This window comes from Poeciliopsis prolifica, unplaced genomic scaffold, assembly GCF_027474105.1.
Source record: "Poeciliopsis prolifica strain line A6 unplaced genomic scaffold, Auburn_PproV2 SCAFFOLD025, whole genome shotgun sequence".
In the NCBI taxonomy this organism is placed as follows: domain Eukaryota; kingdom Metazoa; phylum Chordata; class Actinopteri; order Cyprinodontiformes; family Poeciliidae; genus Poeciliopsis; species Poeciliopsis prolifica.
The window spans coordinates 4,896,046-4,917,997 of NW_026562400.1; the positions used below are offsets into that span (position 1 = coordinate 4,896,046).

At 39.8% G+C, this 21,952-nt stretch overlaps 1 protein-coding gene across 2 annotated transcripts in view; it reads right to left on the reverse strand.

Annotated features, from left to right (window-relative positions):
- Positions 1–21,271, reverse strand: part of cadm4 (cell adhesion molecule 4) — a 209,822-nt gene extending 188,551 nt beyond the window's left edge. Inside the window, exon 1 of one of the 2 annotated variants that reach the window (XM_055047078.1) lies at positions 20,929–21,271. In XM_055047078.1, coding sequence (XP_054903053.1) covers positions 20,929–21,058 — 130 coding nt within the window. In that variant the 5' untranslated portion in view covers positions 21,059–21,271. The remainder of the gene's footprint in view (positions 1–20,928) is intronic. The other variant, XM_055047081.1, reaches the window with a different exon arrangement.
- Between the last annotated feature and the right edge of the window lie 681 nt (positions 21,272–21,952).

The following is a 21,952-nucleotide window of genomic DNA, read 5'->3' on the forward strand; positions in this document are numbered from 1 at the left end:
AAATCAGAATATATATAGGAGTATGTGCATAGAGCAAATATATTTCCTTTTTTTGAAAAGTTCTTCTAACATATGTTTGTATTTTTTTTGTCTTTCCATGGGAAATTTTATAGAATCACTTCTTTCCTCTGTCAGCAATGATAACAAATCAACATTTGTGCCCTGAATCAACACTTAATGATTTAAACATTACGAATGCTATAAGCTAGTTTTCATTTCTGTTGAATATGATTTGTACCACAGTTCATGAGATGTATATATTAGTAAAATCTGCAAGTTGTTGGGTTCTTCAGAAAGAATGAAAGTTTCACTATTGTGCAAATAGCTTGCAGGCATGAAAGTCAAAGATGCTTAAACAATTCATATCTTTCTTACATCTAAATACAAAAGAAGATCCCCAATTAATATGTCCTTTGTCAGGACAATGTTGCGCTAATGAACCATTACGTTTTTATTGTTTTATTTTGTCCAATGACAGCCAACAGAGTTTTTCTAATAGTCCAATAAACTTGCCTTCAGGAACTTTTTGTCAATGATCAGAAATGTGATGTTGACTGGATTAATGTTAACCTTTAACATTAAAGAAGTGAAACTGTTACTTTTTCACAGTGTATTTTGTTTCAGCAACACATTCTTCACACACCATACAGTATATTGATCCAGAGAATTTGATTAAACATGATAAACTGCTGTGACAAAGCTGTAATCACATAATGTGTGCTAGAGATATCAAAGTGTCTGAAGAATTAAAAAAACCAGCAACAACAAAACTTTCAATATTTAAAACTCTTTAGGAGTTTTAAATATTGATAATGTATAAGATAATGCTTTACTTATACATTAAAGCTTCTGCCCCAAATATGTATTTGATGTCTCTCCCTCCACAAAGCTCCATCTTAAAAGTTTCTGGTGAGTGACAAAGTGCTCCATTCTATCTAAGGCCTTTATTTGGGGTGGGGTTTTTTTAGCTGGTAATTTAATTGCCCCTTATTAAATAGAAAAAAGTAGAAAGGCAGAGAGACATTATCATGTGCTCTCTTGTGATTATAAAGGGGAGTTGGGGTGGGGGTGTTCCTCGGAAAAATGTATGAGGTAGAAATGTTTTATAGTGTAATGTTTGTTTTTTTTCTAAAATAATAAAATTTGAAACACAGAGACACAATAATAACTATAAAAAAACGACCCTCCTTTTTGTAAAATATTCTTATTCTTACAAAAATGACAATGTAAGCATGTTTGTAAAGTTTCCTGAATTAGGACGCTGATTCTGACATGTAGATTCTGTCAATATTAGCAGACTAAAAAAAATTAAGTCCTTTTTCACAATCAGTTGACTGTTTTTGATTGCTTTGCTTTTTTAATACATTTATGTTACCCAAATTCTCAAACGTCTTCATTACACTGAATCACACTGACTATGATTACATTACTGCACTGTCTAGAAGATTCACGTCACATAATTGAACAAGTGTCAAATACTGTAAAGGGATTCAGACAATTGAAGAATGTAAATATGCCAAAGTGTCTCTGAAATCAATGTTGCATTCACTGTCTGTGAATAGCAGCTACATCTGCAGCCTGCAGCCGTAAAGCACAGCTGCTTCCAACCTGAACTCTAATGGCGTGAAAAACAATGTTCTATCACAGGAGATGATGTGTCATTGAGAGGTGCGCAGCAGTGCAAGGAAAATCAGCGCTACCTTTGAGCAAAGCTATTAAGTGTGTAATGCGGCACACATCCATGTCTCTTGTTGCACCCCTCAATGCGCCATTCTCAAAGATGGTTTCACTCTTTCCAATCAGGATTTCATTGTCCTGTAATGACTACTTCTTCCATAAAAAAGTGCTTTAGGGAAAGATGAAGGAAATAAAGAAAGATTCAGAAGATATAGGTAGTTAAAGAAGGAAAAACATCCAACAAACCGAAGCAACAAGGGTCATTTCAGGGTGAGCAAATGGGAAACAGTGTGCAAGTCTTTTGCTTTTTCTCGTACCTGAACATTTTATTCCTATTGTTTCTATGTGAAAAAAAAAGTTTTAGCTTGCAGCTGACAAATCAGCATTCACTTAGCTATTTGCTTTCTGTGCTTGTTTTTAGGCCCATTAAATAAGCCTCATTAGAGGGCAGCAGCAGCTAATAACAATGTCTCTGCTGCACCAAGCTTTTTCTTGCACGCTGTCTCCTTATCCTTTTTTCAGGAAGGGAAACTGGCCCTTCCTGTTCCGTAACTTTTTCATTAATAACCCAGAACATCATCAAGAGTGTCACAAACTAAAATTATTACACCACCAATTATTAAAGTTGGTGGATGCATGTTTGCAAGCGCAGGTTTCTCCTTGACTGCGTGCCTAAACTCATTAGACACATGCAGCTTTTTCACGCCTTCTCCTCTTGCATCTAAGCTCTACCACAAACTCTTTGCCAAGCAAACTTCTGAAAGACAAAAACAGAAGAAACAAGAGACTTGGGCCAAGTGCAAAAGAATGTGGTTTGATACAAAGTCTGGGCAAAAAGAAGAAAAAGAGAGATTACCGGGAGAAAAAAGAGGGTCTAAGAAGCGAGACAAAAAGGACACAGAGGGAGAGAAGAGCAGGGCAACAGAATGGAGGAGGAAGTGCCAAGAGGCAAGCCTTGGTGGTAAATTCAGAGGCGGACAAGATGGAAAGAGACCAGGACGGAGGGGGGTGAAAAGGCAGGCAGAAATACGGATGTGCTGAGGGGAACAGAAATGAATAAAATATGGAGGGAAACAGATAGGATCGAAAGGTGGCTGAGGTGAGTGAGAGAGCAGCTGGAGCTATTAGATTCTCTGCAGGCAGTCGCTCTCTTCCCATCACTGCTGTAGTTATAAACTCTAGCTCGGTGGGATGCTGCTAATGTAAAGTGCTCATTTATATCTGCTTTTGTGTCAGGCACATATATGTGCAGTAAATATATACGTGAAGCCCCATCTGGGGATCTGAATCTCTATGCGTGTGTGAGGGGGAGGGAGGACAGGTGAGAAAGAAACCTCCCTGAAAGTGAAGGTCCACAGCAGAATATCTCAAATTATAAACCTGCGAGTCTGTTGGATCCACTGACAGCCACAGATTTGGCTCTCTCTGGATTATACAGGCACTTTTTGAGTCCTTACTTGGAATACATTGCAGTCAAATTACCATACCTGCAGGATTTCAATATTTAAAGAGGTCATCTACATTCTTTGACACTTGGGTAAGAAAAAAAAGTGCCACCACAGCCAAATAGGGCAGGTTACGTCTAAGATGGGATGAATTTTGTCATTCGTCTAGATAGATTTTTTTTGTTGTAGATTTTGACTACTTTTCCGCAGACTTTCTATTGACACTTAGGGAACATGCCTAAGGCTGAAAAATACCACAAACACCAGAACACTTATGCCCAGGCTGAATTACTCCTGCAGCAGGGACAAGTGTTGGGAAGTGAACTTTGCTCTGTGTTTTGGTATTTTTGATCATTATAATGACAAAAAAATTTCCATATTACACTGAGCAAAAGAAAAAAAATATTAACGTGAAAAGATCTGAATAACTATTAGCTAAATTAATCACATTTACTACCTGAGATTATTACCAGTCATTCATCATCAACAGCATACAAGAAGAAGAGCGGAAAAGAAAATTCTTGCCTCCATTCTCAACAAGTAAATTAACAAATACACAGCACATGAAGACAGCTGCAGGGTTTTAATGACAGTAATTTAAAAAGCTTGGAGTACAAACCCAAACAGGCCTGCACAGCCACATTATTAAGGAGTCATTTCAATGCAGTGACTGTAACTTGCAGAATGTCGTATGTCTTCCTCATAAAGTTGACAAAGTGTAATTTTCTGGATATCAGATTACTGAAGTTCTGACTTTAGTGATGTTTTGCCTGCAAGAGCATTTCATATTCAACTTATGTCAGGAGATTCTGACTAACCAAATGCTAATGAGGCATTTAATATTGTGCTAGTTTAGTGATGTAATTTAATTTTGCAATCATTTTAGCCATATTATTCCCTTTTGCAAGGTCAGAGCTGCAAAACTGTCATCTGAAATGAAAGGACTAGTGAGCCATGGCACAGTATCGTTGTTCAATAGAAGGACTAAAAACTTGGTTGCAGTATGTCAGCTGAAAAAAGCAAAACACAAAGCAGCAAAGAACGACTTAAAATTTTAACTCTAAAACAAGGTCAACAAAAGTCAAAAATCAATACTGAGTGAAAGTCAGAAGCTACAAGAAACATTTCAGGTCGAATTCTGGAATTAGCAAAGTTAAAGACACTTTGCCACAAGTTTGCAATGTTTTGTTCCAATCTTGACAGCGTGATGAAGAGATTTGGTCACCATCTTGGCATTGCAATGGTTAATGAAAATATTGCTGCCAATACATGGATGAAAGAAGTGAAGAGCAGAATATATTACAAGCAGAAGTGTTATGGAAGGTAAAGGGCAACATAAAACAGCATTGTAAGACATAGATTAACAAAAAAAAAACAAAAAAAAAACATATCAGTCCTCACCAGCAGTATCAGATTGGTGGCTGAATCTCCTTTTGTCCTTTTCTATGTTTTTTTCTATTTAAAATGATAGCTAATTCTGTTAAAACAATTCTCCACAGATCAAGACTATTATTTTAAGTTTGGCACAATTCAGTACATGTTGAATATGTTTTGAAAGTGCTTAGTGATGTGTGTAAGGTGACACACCACACTGTATTGCGTCTGATGTGCTTTCCTCTTATGTCTGGGCGCTCCAATACAGTAAGATGAATTGACCAGCTAAAAACTACAGGAAATTATGCACTATAAGTGATTAAAATATCCACATGCTTTGAACACTGCGATGCAGCTAAAATGTGGGTTTTGCTAACACATTTCAAAAGGCTGGACTGCAGTGTGATGAAGGTCTGAAAGGTCATTCATCTGTGAGTTAGTTGACATTTCATCCTATAGAGTGCCTCAAACTCTAGCACCACCAAAAACACAATGCTTTGTTTATGATCTTGCAGCTGAAACTATGCAACAAGGTTTGGAATTCAGCACAAAGAGAAGGCATTCTCAGAAACTGAAACTTTTCTATCAATTTCAATATAACCACTCCAATGCAACCTTCATCTTCATCAAAATAAGCAAAAAGAAAACTTATCAAAAAAGCCTAAATAACACAGCACACGAAAAAAACTCAATTACTTCTCATGAATATCAGTATGAATATCTTTTTCACATTCTGGTAGTGGATATCGATCGTACGGAATCTTTTTGGAGTGTGCAGTTTGGTAAAAACACCGTTTTTTATACCAAACAGAACATTTTTTGAATTAAATTATACATTTCTTTTTTGTGTTTTTTATGTATATTTGTTTTTTGTTTTATTTTTATTTTTCATACATTTTTGTTTGCATTTTGATGTCAAGTTTTCAGGCATAGGCTCAGTCTGCAAGTGAAGCATTTGCCTGACTGATTAGCTTTTTAAATTTATGCATGCACATGGTGAATTATGAAACATAATTCATTATCTCCATGATGACATGACAGTAGCTGGTGTAGACACAGGGTTTAAAATGGTGGTTGGCTGGGGAATATGTGGTTCCCTGTTTGCCTGTTTTGAAATTTTTCATCATTCTCAAAGCCTTAAGACGTACAAACAAGCATTTACTGTGGTGACAATGTACACATTATGCCGTTTTTGTGGCGGATTCCTAATTCTTGATGCTCACTAATACCATATCATCAAAAAGAAGTTTCAGCTCAACACTCCCAATGTCTGTCATAAATGTAGCAGATTTAAACAACAGTACACATCTGTCCAGCATGTTAATTATCACATTAAATTATGCAGTTTATAAGAAAGAAACAAAGACATAAATATGGATAAAACACAAGGTTGGTGTGTACAACAGAGCAGCAATTTACCACCTGCTTTTTGTAATATAAACAATGCCATGAACTAACAACATAAGATTCTGTTTGACATAGCTTTTTCAGATGTCCAGATAAAACTGGCACAAGTGATTACGGTTGTTATATCAGCTGCACAAAATCCCACAAAAACCAGAAGAAAAAGGGATACGGATGCATAATGGTGTCATTTACTCTCATTATGCTGATGCTATGTGGATTCTCCAAACCATATATCTGCAACACCAACGGTGGTCAGAATTGTTTTTGTATAAAATATATGAAAACAGATTATGCTTGTTAGGTCACAATGCACTCATCTCACCTCTCCAACCTCTCAGTGCCAGGTCAGTGTAAGTTGGTTGGAGCCAAATAATTTTTTGGGAGGATCAGGAGGTTACGCTTTGTACCCACCCCTACTCCCATACACACAAACTCCTCCCAAAACCCACCTCTATCTATCCGCCCACCCCTGGCCATTCCCATCACTTCACAGCTGGATAAGCAAAGCAGCAGCAGCTACCTACCTGGTGCTGTGATTGACTGCACTGCTGCTGAACGCGCTTCACTGTATCTGTGCCGTGTTTATTGCTTCTTTCACCTTCACAGTAATTGAGTCCCTTCCCTATGCCAAATATGCACCATCAAAAGGGCGGATGTGAGTATGTGTGTGTCCAAAGACTCTGGATGTGTGTATGTTGGTACACAAGGGAGAAGAGAGTTGACTGGCAGGCGACATAACTCAATTCAGGAATTCTGAGGGAGTCTGATGGCATTTTTTCCTGTGTGTTGGAATGCGTGACTGAGTTTACCTTTACTGTGCAGAGCTAATCGACCTACCCTATGTAGGAAGTGATGGGACCCTGTATGGGAAGAAACTCCAGACTATCCATATCACTTCAATGTATTCTGGGTGTGAATGCAATTTAGGGGGGTCAAGAACCACCCAAATCATATAATATATGACCTTCACAGCAGTTACAGCTGCAGGTGTTTTACATTATGTCAGTAAAGGTTTTGCAGACCTGGAATTTTTCATCTGTGAACATCAATTTTCAAGTACCGCTTCTGGTAATGATTTGAATTTTGGTCTGGACTTTGACTGTAGCATTCCAACACACAAAGAAGGTTTGATCTGTATGCTTTGGGTCATTGTTCTGCTAGAAAGTAAAATTCCCTTGATAACTGGAAGAAATCTGCAGGGTTTCCTTGGACAGAATATTTTTAAACTTCTTTGAGCAACTAATTGAGCTTTTTGTACTGCTTGATAACTAGGAACATTTGGAATCAAACAGTTGACACACATTCTTGTGGTAGCAGGACTTTTGTATTTGTACCTTTGTATTCGCAGTCCACCTGGACTTTTTTTTATACTTTACTTTTATTTGTTTTTAAACATGTAGGTACACACAATCAAACCTGAGGGCTAGGACAGGTGGCAGGCAGTCATACAGTTACAGTTTTACAGACATTTCACTGTATGGAGTCTCAAAAAATAAACAGAGAAAAACTTCCAGGTGTCTCTCTGAGTGATGTGGAGCCACAAAAATTAACTGTTACACAGTTTTGGCAATAAAATAATAAGAATTTATCCTGGCGAACCAGAGGACACAATTTTCACCAAGAAATTTTGTCAATGAGAGCAGTTTTGTGTGCTTTGAACGACATATGGGTGAACCTCAAAGGGGCTTAAATACATATGCATTTGATTTGCTGAAAAGTTTCAAATGCATATATTATTTTCTTTTTATGTCACAATTATGCACAACCTTTCCTTAGTCTGCCACATGAAATCCCAGTAAGATAAATTAAGGTTTGTTGCTATAAAAGTAACAAACTGCAAGGAACTGTGCACAAATACACAGTACCAGTCACACCTGTGAAACAGACAATATGCCAAGAACAAGCCAAGAAGCGCAAGTGAATTCTGAAGTATGATGGATGTGTGAGCCACTGAGGTTAGGGAAGCGATGAAAAAAGTAGAGTAGGCAAGACAAAAATGATGATGTGTGCATGTTCGTTGTGTGAGAGATGAGGAGCCCGATAGGTATGATCAAACACTGAGGAGTTAAACTCTCTTTTTCTGCTAATAGTAGGGGAAAAAAGTTATTTGCAGGCTTCTGGAGACATAAAAGAAGCAGAAAAGGAGGTCTAGAAGAGATGAGGTAGTAAAAGACAGTCACGGGAGAAAAAGAAGGAGGAGTGGGAGATGGCTAAGGGGACTGCAAGGTGTCTGAAGGGCATGTACACTAAAAATAAGCTTCAAACCGCTAGAATATTGCTGCGCTGTATAAAATGCAGAGTTCTGAAAGCCCAGAGCAAAAGGGATAGCAAGAGTAGGTGCATCTAGAGGTAGAGTTTAAAAAAGGGAAACAAGCATTTTGACTAAGAGAAAGCAAAAAGTTACAGGAATACAAGGAGGAAGTGGAAGTTTAAGTTATTTTGAGAAATGGAAACAATGGATAAAGAAGATGAGACAAAAAAAAAACATATTGGAAATTATTTGTTGGGGGCTGTGTAAATGTAAGAAAAGTGAGGAGAAATATAAAGTGCCAGACGAAAGGAGAAAACCATTTTGCCAATGCAAATGAGAGAAAGAAAACGGAAACACAGGCGTTCAAAAGCTGGCCACCTGGGTCCCGTCAATCCTCTGTCTCTCTTTCTGCTCTTTCTCCCTCTTCATCTCACTTTCTATCTATTCACACCTGGCTCTGCCATCCCTGTAGCCTGCAGCGACAGTGGGAGAGGAAGGAGGAAGAGAAGACATAGATGGGGTGCAGGCAGCAGGGAGGCAAGGGGGAAGACTGCCAAAATATCCATCAGCAAGCTATCTTGGCAAAGAAAAGTCCTTTTTCCCCTTCACCAAAACACGCCTTTCCAACTATCACTGAGCTTGCCTGTCATTGCTAACTATTAGGAACAGTTGGAGCAGATGCATGCGGACACATGCACCTGGAGCTCAGAGTGTCGTGCGTGGCCATGGGCGTTTGTACTTAGACACCAACAGAGTTAGACGAAGAAATACAGCCGCACTGGGAGGGGCTGGAGAGATAGAAATAAAAGCTTTCGTGTGATCATGGTGAGCAAAAACAAAAAGACACTAAGTCACTGGTGAGGCCCTTGAACAGGCTTCACACTGCAGGAGAGCTGGGGAAGAAGGATCAAAGAAGAAGAAGCTAAGAATTTTTTTTTTTGTTAAGAATAAGAAAAATATTAGAGAAGGAGAAAACAGGTTATACTTGAAATCAAAGGGCACAACCGATGGGCCAGGCTTTGTGCTTCTGTGAATATGGTTTTGAGGCTGGGTGTGTCTGACTGGTTGTCTGTAATATCTACTGGAAAGCTGAAAAGAAAACTAGAAAGGGAGCATTACACATACAAAGCACACAGCAGGAAAGGAAGCAGAGTTCACTGTGCGATGGAACACAAGCAGGCCTGAATTTCAAAATCTGTACAAATGCAAGCTGTTGAATATATATATATATATATATATATATATATATATATATATATATATATATATATATATATATATATATATATATATATATATATATATATATATATATATATATATATATATATATACACACAAATACATACACATATATACACACAAATAAATCATTTAGGAATTTTAATCATCTGGGATGAACTTACCAACAGTTTATGATTATTTCAAATTTTTCCCACAAAATATTATTTTTTTTTAGACCTCAAACCAAATTGATTTCCACTATAAACAAGGCTGATTTATTGTTGAATTCACAAGTAATACTGTGTATATATTTGCCAGCCCCTGTAAAACGGCCTGGCTAACAGAATTAGACTGCAAATATTCGATTTAAACTGGATTTGCGATCAATTTAATTCGCAAATACTTCTGTTCAGATGATTGTACTGTAATAGTGTTGCAAACATTATTCTCCAGATTGTAGATCATTTCAGAGCAAATACATTTGCAGTGCCCAAAATACAAAAAATGAAGAACTTTCAGTAAGACAGCAGAATTTGATTTGATTAGCCATGTTGTTATGTTTAAAGTGCTGTATAAATGTGGGATACTGATTTAAGTTCTATGGGTATTTGTAGAATAAACTAAAATTGTCATTTGCAGATTAGAGCTTTACAACATCAATGTTTGGAAACTGGCCACACAATCTCTAACTGGTTCATCTCTCATTATATGTTCACGAATTATAATAATAAACTTTTCCTTATGTAAAGTAGTAAACAAAGTCGTTTCTCTATATTTAGGCCCAAAAACAGAAGAACAGTAGTTAGATGCAGGATGCTTCCTCATTTTATGTCAGTTAGTCCTGGCACACAGAAATTAACTTTGCCTTCTGGTCGTTTCTGCAGACTCAAGCATACCTTCTGCTCACAGATTGTTGAGCTTTCATCTTTTCAAATCGAGACAGCAAGCCACATATATCAAAGTCTCCCAGCTTCACAGGGGCCTAATATAATCAGATTCATCCAGTTCAAGTTTATGCAAACAGTGTATTGTGATATACTTCTTAGCATAATGAAAATACACATCAAATTTTTTTTAAATAATATCTATCTTATGTCAGATATGTTAAGTGCATACTTTTCATTTATTTTGCAATATTAAAACAAAATAAAAAGTAAAGTAAATTTGTGAATCGCATTAGATGGGCTGTAGTATAGCCTGGAATCCTGCTGACTAAAATAGTAGGCAGAGCGACATGGATAAAAAAAAGGGATAGATGGTAGCCATCATGGCCTTTGGGAAGAGAGAAAATAATCAAGAATGAAAGCACATTCCCCCTACAGCTTTCTTTTATTAGTTTCTCTAGCAATAAACTATGTTACTGTATATGCAGTCAGGAGGCGACGGCTCCGTGCTGTGTGTACTCTCTCGCTCTCCAGACTCTAGGATCTCTATTGCAGACACAGAAAACACTTGCTGCCCATGCCTACGGAGTTGACAAAAGCTAAAAATGACTTGTGGAGCGATCAACAGAACCCCACTGGCCGATCCAAGCTGCTTCACAGCTCAGTTCGCCAGTATAGCCTAGTGGGAAGCAGTTGCTATGAACTACTGTTTCCTCTGCAACTGCGTCCAAAGCCCAAGGTCTCTGTCAGACTCACTCAGTATCACAGATTGTTTGCCTGTTCCACTCCTCTGCAGCAATGACCAGAAAGGAGAGACATGATCCTTCTGTAGCTGGTGATAACATTATCCGTCCGCCAGATGGACACAGAGATAGGACCACATCTGTGGTTGTGACTTGAGCACCACTTCAATCTGCCGCTGATGGTTTATGGAAGGTCAGGTGAGTGGGTCGGACCTGTTAACAGCCATCAGGTGAATCAGCAGTCATGCACTTGAAAGCTCCTTGAACTGCTCCATAGAAAATGAATCCAGTGAAAGCTTTCCTCAAGGTTGTTGGTGCCAGGCCGCTTCTTAAATGGCCTCACCAACTGTAAAAATGTGTGCAGAAACAATTGCAGCACCAATCCAATTTGGCAGAGCGACTTTCTTTTTCCTCTTTCCCTTCACTGCAGGCAGCCGCAGAGCAGACTAACTTGTGTTTAGCTTAAAGCAAACCCTCACTTGACGACCTTATGAATCTTAAAAAAGCCCACTGGATCTTTGCGGTAAATCTTGCAGCAGCAGGTTAAGTACGACAGCAGGCCTTTTTTACGCTCTCATTTTTAAATCTTTGTCCATCTTTATCAGAATCCCATCACCCTGCAAGCACATGGGAACAAGGTGTTTGGGAGGAACCTTTTCTGAGGATTGTTTTCATATGCTCCACATTAATTGCCTCTAATTAGGGGTTGTTTATGGTTTGTTAATGAAGTGGATCAAAGCTTAATACCCCTGATATTGAGGATCTTGTCTAAGGCCCAAGGAAGAGTTGAGGAGAAAAGCAGACAGGCGGAAAGAGAAAAAGGGTATTAGCAAAGTACAGTGGATCTAAAAATCTCACATCCCTGTAAAGATGACAGGTTTTTGTAAAGTAAACATTTAAATATTTATGGGGGGACAAAAGTAATGAGGCTGCACAACTTTTTATTCAAAAAGAATTCAGCTGTTCTAGAATACTTTTTCTGACATTTTGTAGTTAATCCTCAGAGAACAGCATAAATGGTCAGATAAAAGGTAAATATTATTATAAATATTATTTGCCAGTTATTGTATCTATTGCAATGTTAGGAGTGGAGTTTTTGAGAGCACAAACACAAAATTGTGTTTGCATGGCATTTGTAAAGCTAATATGTATTGATATTTTGCTTGCTTAATGTCTTCTTTTTCAGCTAGTATTTTCAAGCACTTTGAATATATAAAGAGTTGCTAATATAATCAAGGTTTGATTATGTTTGAGTGAAAAAAGAGTAAGGAAAATGTCACAACAGTAGCTAAGCCAGACATGGTAATAACTACAATAAATTTGCCACTCATGGGAGAGACATTTTAAGTTGTTTCTTAGACAGAAAACTCATCGGAGTCCTCTCTGGCATTGTTGTCTCCGCGCTCTGAAAATCTCCGTCTGATTTCCCAGAAGATAGAGCGGCGCTTTCACTGGCAATTTTCAACATCCGACAATCTCATCAAAGCAAACCTATTAATGGTGATGATATGAAGGAGGATTCTAAACTGCAGGCAGATGAATAGCCCAGTGCGTGTGTGGGTGTCCAATTCTCCGTGTAGGATGGGTGAAAGTAGTAGGGCTGGACATAAGAGTCTGTGTGTAACATTTTCAACACTTGTTTGGCTGGGTCTTGCTGCATGCGTGTATTGTGTGTAGGTGTAAGAGGGCATGTACACACTGTGACCTCATCGATCATGACAACTTGTCCCTCAGGTGTGGTCACCTACACAGTGCTTGCCTTTTCTTCATCTTTATCTTTGAATATTGCCATCCATCTCTCTGTTTGTGAGCTCCCTCCTTCTCCTGACACCAGCACCCTGTATTTCCTGATCTTTACCCAACCCTCCTAACATTCCTCTTCTTTCCCTTTTCACCTTTTTTTGCCCTAGGAATCAGTCCTCCTGCATCACTTTCCACCTTTTTTTTTAAACACTCTTCTATTTTAGCACAGAAATCTTGCAATCATTCTCTCGTTTGCTGGACTCCTCTCAACCTGACTTTCTCTTCTGCTCCACTGGTCTATGACACTTGCCCCTGGTGCTTTCCCTTCCCCTCTTGCTGTCTTCTTTTTCTTTTTTTGATACAGTGTGCAACCATGGCTGCAGACATCGCTCCCTCTCTCCCTGTGACGCTTTCTCTTTCCCTCTGTGACCCCATCAGTTCCTCAGTGCCCCAGCTAATCCTGGTCACTCTTCATCACCCAGCCTCCACCAGACACACCGACCTCCCAAGGTGGGGAAGGAAAATGTGGTTTCTTGTGGAGTTTCTGCACCCAGGCTGAAGTTTAAGCCCATCTCTGATCCTCCTTACCACCGAACGAGCACCTCATTACCAGCCATCCGTCCCTCCTCTTGTCTCTACATTAAGTCTTCCAGATGGGATGCGCATTAGCCTTTTGCTCTGGCAAAGTACACAGCTTCTAGCTCTTCAATTTTAGGCACTTGCCCTTTTCAGCTCAATCAGCCTCTTTGGCCCAATCACAGCTAGCGAGGACTCTGTTGCACCGCTTGAGTGAGGATAATCACCTTGGTTACTGGCGTTACTGGAGCCCGCTGTCTAACCACGTTAGCACTGCGCCCTGGGAGCTGTGGAGACAGGTGTCACAGCAGCAAGGGAGGGTGTTAAACAAGCCCAAAAGAGGAGATATCAACATTTACTCCCAGTCATGGGAAACTCGATATTAATAGAGAATAATGCTCACCCCATGGTGCTAATATTTTCATGTTTTTTCAGTCGCAGAAGACCCTCTCCCTACACCATTATTCAGCGCTGACTTCCTTGACAGAAGTGCACCTTGTGTCCTGGCAGAAAAAAAATACTTAGCAACTGTTTCTGAATGTTGCACCAAGAAGTTATATCAGGACAACTGCTATTTACTGATTTCACAGTCCCAAGGCAAAGACAAATGTACACAGAGAAGGGTCAGCTGCTGGAGAAAAGCTGCTGGCTCAGGGGACGTTGGGTCACAGCACAGTGAGAGATTCACCCAGCTGGGGCTTTTGCTTTGTTACACAAAAGCCAATCAGATCAGATGAACCTAAGAGCACCAGATTGATTGGCAGGCTTCAGATGACAGCAAACGGAGATGTCCTTGGTGTCCTCCTCTGCATCGAAAAACTTGCGCACCAAAGTTGGTGGAATGCCAGTTGTTCTCAGAAAGCGACACATAAGGACGACATAGATCACCATTATGATAATCACGAGTAGCACTATCTGGGGAATAGTAATGGGAAGGAGATGAGGTGGCCGCCATAAAGAGTGTTTCTACATTAGCATTTGCCCTGATTAGATTGACAGAAAGTTTAACTAATGGACAATTAAAAAAAAATGGTCAAATGAGATATAAGGATTCAATTACCATTTGGTGTCTTTGTGTGACCCTTTCAGTCATTGTGCTTTGTGTTTTGAGTTTGCTGGAACCTATACCTAAAGGCGGAGCCCAAACTGAAGCACATTCCAGTAAATAGGATGTGAAAAAGAATGCGTGATGTGTGGGCTGAAAAGGACATGTCAGGTCTAATTTCCCTTTTCTATTGAAATCAAAGCAAAAACATTAAATCCTATCAAGACCATGCTACGGTACTAGAGTAGCTTATTGACTGAGTGAAATGGCAGATGTTTAAAACAAGAAGCCACACAGTTATTAGGCATAACATATTCTAAATGAAGTGAATGCTGATGATTTGCTATGACACCTGTGTTAGAAGCAGGAATAACTGGAAAGTGTAAGGATTTTCAACAAGTTGGCAAGAGGTAAATTGTGATAGCCAGTAAATTGGGTCAGACCATCTCCAAAACTGAAGCCCCTCCAGCTGGGCAGTGATCAATATCGGTTTGATTTGATGAGTAAATCTTTTTAAAGACCAATTCCAATCTAAAATTATGTGGGCCAAGTTCAAGTCATGTCTCAAGAGTTTAGCGGGAACATTTAAGTTAAGTCTTTAATCTTTCATCACAATTATGAGCTAAGTCCTCAAGTTTATGCTCCAAGACCAATTCAGGTTAATAACTTTGAGGCCATACTGAAGATATGCCTAATTTTTTTTTGCCCCAGCTCAAGAAACTGGGACCAAATCCCCAGTTTTTGGGGACATGTTCAAGTAAAATTTCAAGTTTTTCAGGCACAAGAATCAAAACAAGTCTCAAGTTTCTATTGACTAAAATTTGTTTTCTCATATTATATAAATGCCACCAAGTCTAACTTGGTGCAGGAGTTGAAGCAATAATTTTAAATACCTAATCTTAAGCCTGACTCAGACTTTCACATTTTTGTTTATAGTAACCTTTAATTCAAAAAGTAAAAATACTAATTATTACTTATATTAGCAACCTCCATTTGGTCCTACAGCCATCTGCAGGAATAAACCATGTGGTCAGAAACCAACATTCAGAGCCTGCAGGAAGGTCTTAGCACTGTCAGTCAACCTTGTTGATTGACAGTATTGCTTGATTGCAGCAATAAATAAAAACCTCCAACATTTGAAAGATGAAATAAACTCCTTTTACTGGCATGTACTGTCAAAACATATTCCAGAAAACCCATCCGTGTAACATTAGCATGACAGTCAGTCATTTGTACACAGTAAACTCAGAGGGGACCATATTATTTCCTCAAATGATCTACACACACCAGTTTTCTTTCAATGCTGACTACATGAGATAAAGATTGTTCATGAGACCCTAACCCCACACCTAAAATCAAATATTTAGAGCATGAGTGAAAGTCAAGTATGAAGCACTTATTTTTGCAGCTTAAAAGTGAACCAAATTGAAGTTGCAGACTTGAATAGTTATCACTGATTTTCATCAAATGCGGTGACAAATTACTAAAGTTAAGGCTGGTTGTTAGAATAAACAGTGTTTTACATCTTGTGTTAGGGGTGCAAGGCTGCAGGCCAGTAAGATTGACAACACTGCATGCGTTACAAAACAGCTAACAGATCACCAGATATTTTCCACCTTATATGCCTTTGAAATTGGTATTTCAACTATGCATGTTCAGTGAAAAGATTCCCTCAAAGTGTGACAAATTATTCAAATTCATTATTTCTGATTGGTTATTTTGAGAAAGTAACTGATAAGCTTTGCCACAAAGCAAAACTTTTTCAATCAACAATTTGAAGACCACAACAACAAGTCTAAGGTTTCAGCTCCCAATTCCCCAGAGCTATACCTAATGAGCAAAATATTAGATAGCTGTAAAAACAAGTACAGGCCATTGAGAACTCACTTGGAAACTACAGAACTGCTGCTAACATCTTAGTGCCAAATAGCATGTTAGTAGTCATTCAAAAAAGGTGGTCATCAATGTTCCCTCTAAGCTGCGCGCCTGCGCAATCGCGCACTGCTCACATATTCTCAGCGCACAAGAAAATCTATGTAGCGCATAAAATAAAGTCCAACGTAAAGTGGACATTGAGCTCAGACATCAGTTTTGACTATGGACCAATAAAAAAAAAAATTCCGTACTACTTTGCGATCGAACTCAGTGAGTGACAGGAATCCAGCCAATGATACGATACGGTTCACTTTCGCTACGTGTGTGTACGTGGGTTACGTGCCTTGGTCATATGCGCCGTGCAGGTGAGAATAGAGCGGTAGAAAGAAACGTGAAAGCCATTACCTTATCATGTCTACGTGGGACATCCACTCACCAAGCCAAAGTAAAAAAAAAAAATGCACTTCTTCTAAGATCAAATGGAATCAAATCAAATGAAAGGAATGGTCTGCATTTGATATTGAAATGTTGAGTTCAGACTTTTGACTATGGATAAGCAAACATTTGTACACTGGCAAAGAAGTATGAGGCCATTCTCCTCCACCCACAGATTATGGAGGCCATTAACAGTCAATATGCTGAATTCAACATAAAGCAAGAAGCAAACTGACCCGTCAACCTGGGCTAAGTGTACAACCACTGGAGAAGTGAGAAGACGTGAGAAGACGTGAGAAGCGAGAAGGGCAGACGTGAAAAAAACTGTAATTAAATATTTTACAAGAATTTATACTGCATCACAAGCTACATAAAACATTTCATTGTGCAAAATGTGAATGTTTTAATATGAACAAACATTTATGTCTGAAAGGTGTAATGTCTCATTTCTCACCCTGGCTGAAGCAGGACTTTTACTTATAGCATGCATCTCATGAACAGCAATGTTTTCTTTTTTTTTTTTTTTATTTTAATTGAGCAAATCACTTAAATTAAAAGCAAACGAATAAAAATTGCTGATGTAATTTGATTTTTTTAATAAGCCATGCAACTTTCTATGATCCCAGATTTATGATACTTGTGCGTGGCCACGCCGTGTACACTGATGATGCTCATAGTGGTCCTCAGTGTGCCCAGGAAGCTTGTGTGTATGCCCAGACACATGAAAAATTAGAGGGAACATTGGTGGTCATAATGTTATGCCTGATCAGTGGGAGGAAACGAGTAGTCAAGTAGAATAAAATATATCACCTGTGCAAACCTTGAAGCTTAAAGACTTCTCCTTCTGAGTAATGGACCCATAAAAACCCAGTGGGGAATAAAAACAAGCCACAATAAGCTCTGTAACTCTTTTGGTTGTGGCTTTCCCTGGGAGAAACACAATTTGTCTATGGAGCTTATGCTGAGGCAGTTGCTCAGCTGAGATAGCGGGCCACCCTGTCAGGGCCCTTTAGGACTGCATCAGTTGATCAAACAGGGCTGTGCACAACAGCATACCTTTAAAAAAAATCCTCATTTCTTCCTCTCTCTGCTGTCGACAGGCGCGGCAGCACACTCTGCCAAGTTCCGGTTGTCCAATTATTTAAACTTACAAAAGACAGTGAATCAGAGGGGGACCGAACACAAACAACATCGTAGCAACACGGAGATCTGATTTTGCACTGATTTACACCGTAAACCAGCAGATGGCAGGGCAGAGAGCAAAGATGCAAGATCTCGCTCATTTTAATTAAATTGTCGATGAGGTTTTTTTTTTTCTCTCTTTTTTGGGGAGGGGGGAATTATCCTTCAAGTTTAGGATCAAAGGATACATCTTTCCATACAGTGAAGGCTTTTCCAGCATATTAGGCAACAAAGAAAGGCACAGAAATAGCAAGCCCAGCGCAATATGTAAAAAAAGTAAAAAGGGTTTCTGAACTCCTGCGTAAGGCAAACTACGCCTGACAAGCATCAAATGCTGCGTTTGGGTTCTGACAAACTCTTACATAACCAACACTGTTCTGCTCAAAGAAAACCCTAATGTGTACATCTGGTATGCACCTATGCATGTGTGCATGCTTTTAGTTGTATACATACAGCATTTACCTTGATGCGTCTGTTTACATGCCAAGCTTCCCTTCTGTGACTCAGAGAGACATTGATTTATGTGTGGCTTCTCTGCGTTTGTCGGTGCACTCACTAACACACACACGCACACGCACACACACGCACACGCACGTCTAGAAAGACTGTAATTGGTATTCAAATCTCCTCCCACAACTACGTCCAACTGCTGCTATTTTTCAGCCACTGGAGCCGAAGCCAAGGTCCAAGCGGGATGATGGGGAACAAGCTCAAACGGATGGGTCTCATTGCACACATTTGGATAAACAAATGGAGGTGATTTAAAGCGCATGGTGATAAGGCGGGAGGTAATGGAGGCAAAGGAGAGGAATGGGGATGGGGCGTAAAAATGGGTGTGATGGAGGGTGGTGATTAAGCAGCAGAGGTGGAGTTAGGAGTATTTGTTATGGTACGTGGAAGTTTTAGATTGCACCTTCACAAACATACAGCGCTGACTCTGTGTGTGTGTGCATGTGTGTGTCCCTCAGGCCTGCCTGTCAGACACACTGTGAAGTCTGCCTGACTTTCGTCTTCCACCATTTCTCTCTTATGCCTTTCTTGCTCCCACATTCTCTCCATTCCCATCACCCCTTGTTCTATAAAGGGAGGGACAAGTCTTCGCAACAGAATCCTCCACACAAACATATGTGCTAAAACTGGCGACGCATCAATCAGTTAGAAAATATCTCTTATATGAGATATTTCTCAGTGATTGGAATATGAAAAAGTTTATATCTGTGAAATGAATCAAAACATACAACTGAATAGCGGAGGTCTTTGCATCAACCAAATGCTTTTTGATACACTTGTTAGGCTTGCTTCAAAAATCAGAAAAAGGTAAGGAACAATCAAAAATGCAAAACTGCAAACTATATTGCAATTCCTTTTTTGCTGCAATTAAAACTACAATGTCTATCAAAGATTCTGCATTAAAGTGATGTATGTCATATATTATAGTATTTTAGGTTAAAAAAACAAACAAAAAAACAAAACATATGTAGAAAAAAAGCTGAATCAGTAAGGTAAAACCTAAAAGAAAATCAGAAATAGTGCTGGCTAAGAAAAAACAGATTAGTTTTCAGATTCCCTTTAGAATGGCAAAGAACAACAAATGCTGTTTTCTTTATCAGAAATAGTTTCAAAACAAACAGCTTTGCACTGTCTTCTTTACCACCTTGTGCCTTTAACATTTGTGAATCCCCCCAACCTCATGTTTCTCCCCCGGCTCCTGTCAGAGGCTAGATTAATGACAATGATCAGCGAGCAACCCCCAGCTGAGGGTGCCTGCAGCTTAGCCAAAACCCTGCACTGTAAGCAGCACACGCAGCAGCTTCCAGCATCATTCAGACAAACACACAAACCTCTAACACAGAACTCCATTTAGACTAACATACTAACACCTACAGCTCATGCATATAAATCAGCCAGCCTTGATCCCACAGCAGACACACAAAAATACTCTCTGGGGAGGAAATCAATATGCAGGCGATGGCAAGGCTCTTATAAGTCCAACCATGAAATTTGCAATGGAGCAATGTGGTCCTCTTGTGTGAAACAAAACACATCATGACTTCAGTGGCAGTGACAAAGGGAATACCTGACCTACCACTTAACCCTTTAACAGCCTTCAGAAAGCTGGAGACAAAACCCTGCAAAGCAACATCTGTGGGTATCACTTCATCTCACTCACTAGCACTTATGTGTTATGGGTGATACTTAAACGGCTTTGTTATGAGTTTGTGCTTCAGTTCCCTCCAGAGCAGATGGCTTGGGGCTAAAGTTGTTCTGGAATCCGAATTTCTGTGTTTGCAGAATGTGCACTTGTACAATCAGCTTGAAGAAGCAGTGCAGGACCATCCCGAGATAAGGTGTTCTGCGGGAGCCGCTGCGAGGGTTTATAATACGGCTGTTAAATGTTATTGTATTTGATAAGGAGGCGTATCAAAGGTCTGTTCAGACACACTTCTGTGGGATATAAAAGGAAGAGCAAACACTTCCTCTTCTGTTCAGCGTTGTATCTGACACAGGTCTGATCCACTGCGGGAATTTGCACTCATGTAGCTGTCAGTGTTCAATCGGAGCAGCATGCACAGGAGACTTCTGTCACAGGCTCCAGTCCTGCCTGCCATGCACATACAAAAACAGGACTAATCAAAATGCTGTGACGCACCAGGGTCATCGGAGCATGGGAAGACCCATTCAGAAAATAGATCAGCGGGAGCGAAAAGTCACAACAACCCGAGGGTTTCACTTTTGTCTTGATCGAGGTGTTTCAGGGTCTTTCCAGCTCAGCAAATGGAGCGCGGTGACTCACTTAAAATAAAACCCCGGGATTGCGCAAAACCGTCTCCAGCAATAATTACTATCATGTGCTGAATTTTAAGCGTTATGATTTATACACGTGCTTTCGCCCTTTCCTCCTTCCCGCTCCACTTGCTGCCTAATAAACCAAAGCAGTTGGAAACATCATTCAGCTCAGAGAGGACTTGGGCAAACTTGCCCGCTGACTGAGTCGCCCCCAACAAACTGACGGCTCTTCCATCCCCATTCACATCACACTCGCTCACTCTTTCGTCTCAAGTCTTACCGGTGTTCACCAAGCAGGCGGCTGTGATGATGGCGAGAGGGACGCAGTAGTTCCACATGCTCAGAGCCATTGTTGATATTCCTCTCTGATCTTCCTGAGTATTCCTCTTCCCCGGAGAAATCAGTGTCATGAACCCGCAGGTTCACTCTCCGACGGAGCCTTGGGCGGCCGTGCACCGCAGCGCGCGCGTGTGGCTGTGTTTGGATGTGTCTGTCTGACAGCGCGTGAAACTGCGCGTGTGTTTTACGAAGCGCTTCCTCTCTGTCACGCGCGCACTTTCTCTCTCCCTCGCTCTCTGCTTACGAATATGATGGCTCTGCCGTTTTTTCTCGGTTGTTTTACATTGTAAATATATTTGAAAAGCTTGCCAGTGGGGCGGGCCCCGTGTGTCTTTCCGACCAATTACAGCGCGCAGGACCAGGTACAGGGGGAAGCGACTTGCGGATATGAGCGAGGGCTGGGGCTGGAAAATATTGCTAAAGAAAATAGGAGGGAAAATCGGTCGGGAAAGTGTTGCATCCTTTAAAACAATTTGCTCAAATGAAATTAATTATCGAGTCTTTTTTTTTCTTTTCTTTTTGATGCAAATAAATTATTTGGCTCTATTCTTGGGTCACGGTTAAATGATAAGCCTCAGATTACATGACTGATCTCTTACAAATCGTACAGTATGCTGTTGACACATAACTACATTTCTGCATCAGCCTATGATCACTGTCCCTTACAGTAACTGAATTTGCCAAACTGATGTTATGGATCAATAACATTTCCCCAAAGAATGGGTAAGAATTTTTCTCTAACTTGATGCAGTTGTTTAGATCGAAGTGATAGAAGCACTTTCTGCAGCCAACCTCATATCCAATTGAATTGAACTGTGAGATGGCAATTTTCACAAATTCATCTGCACTAAGGTAACTGGCAGTAAACATCCCATGTTTTGTCAAAACAACACTTATTGATAGTCAAATCAAATAGTAAGTGAAGGAAGTTATGTTTGATTTTGTGTGAATTCCAATGACAGCTC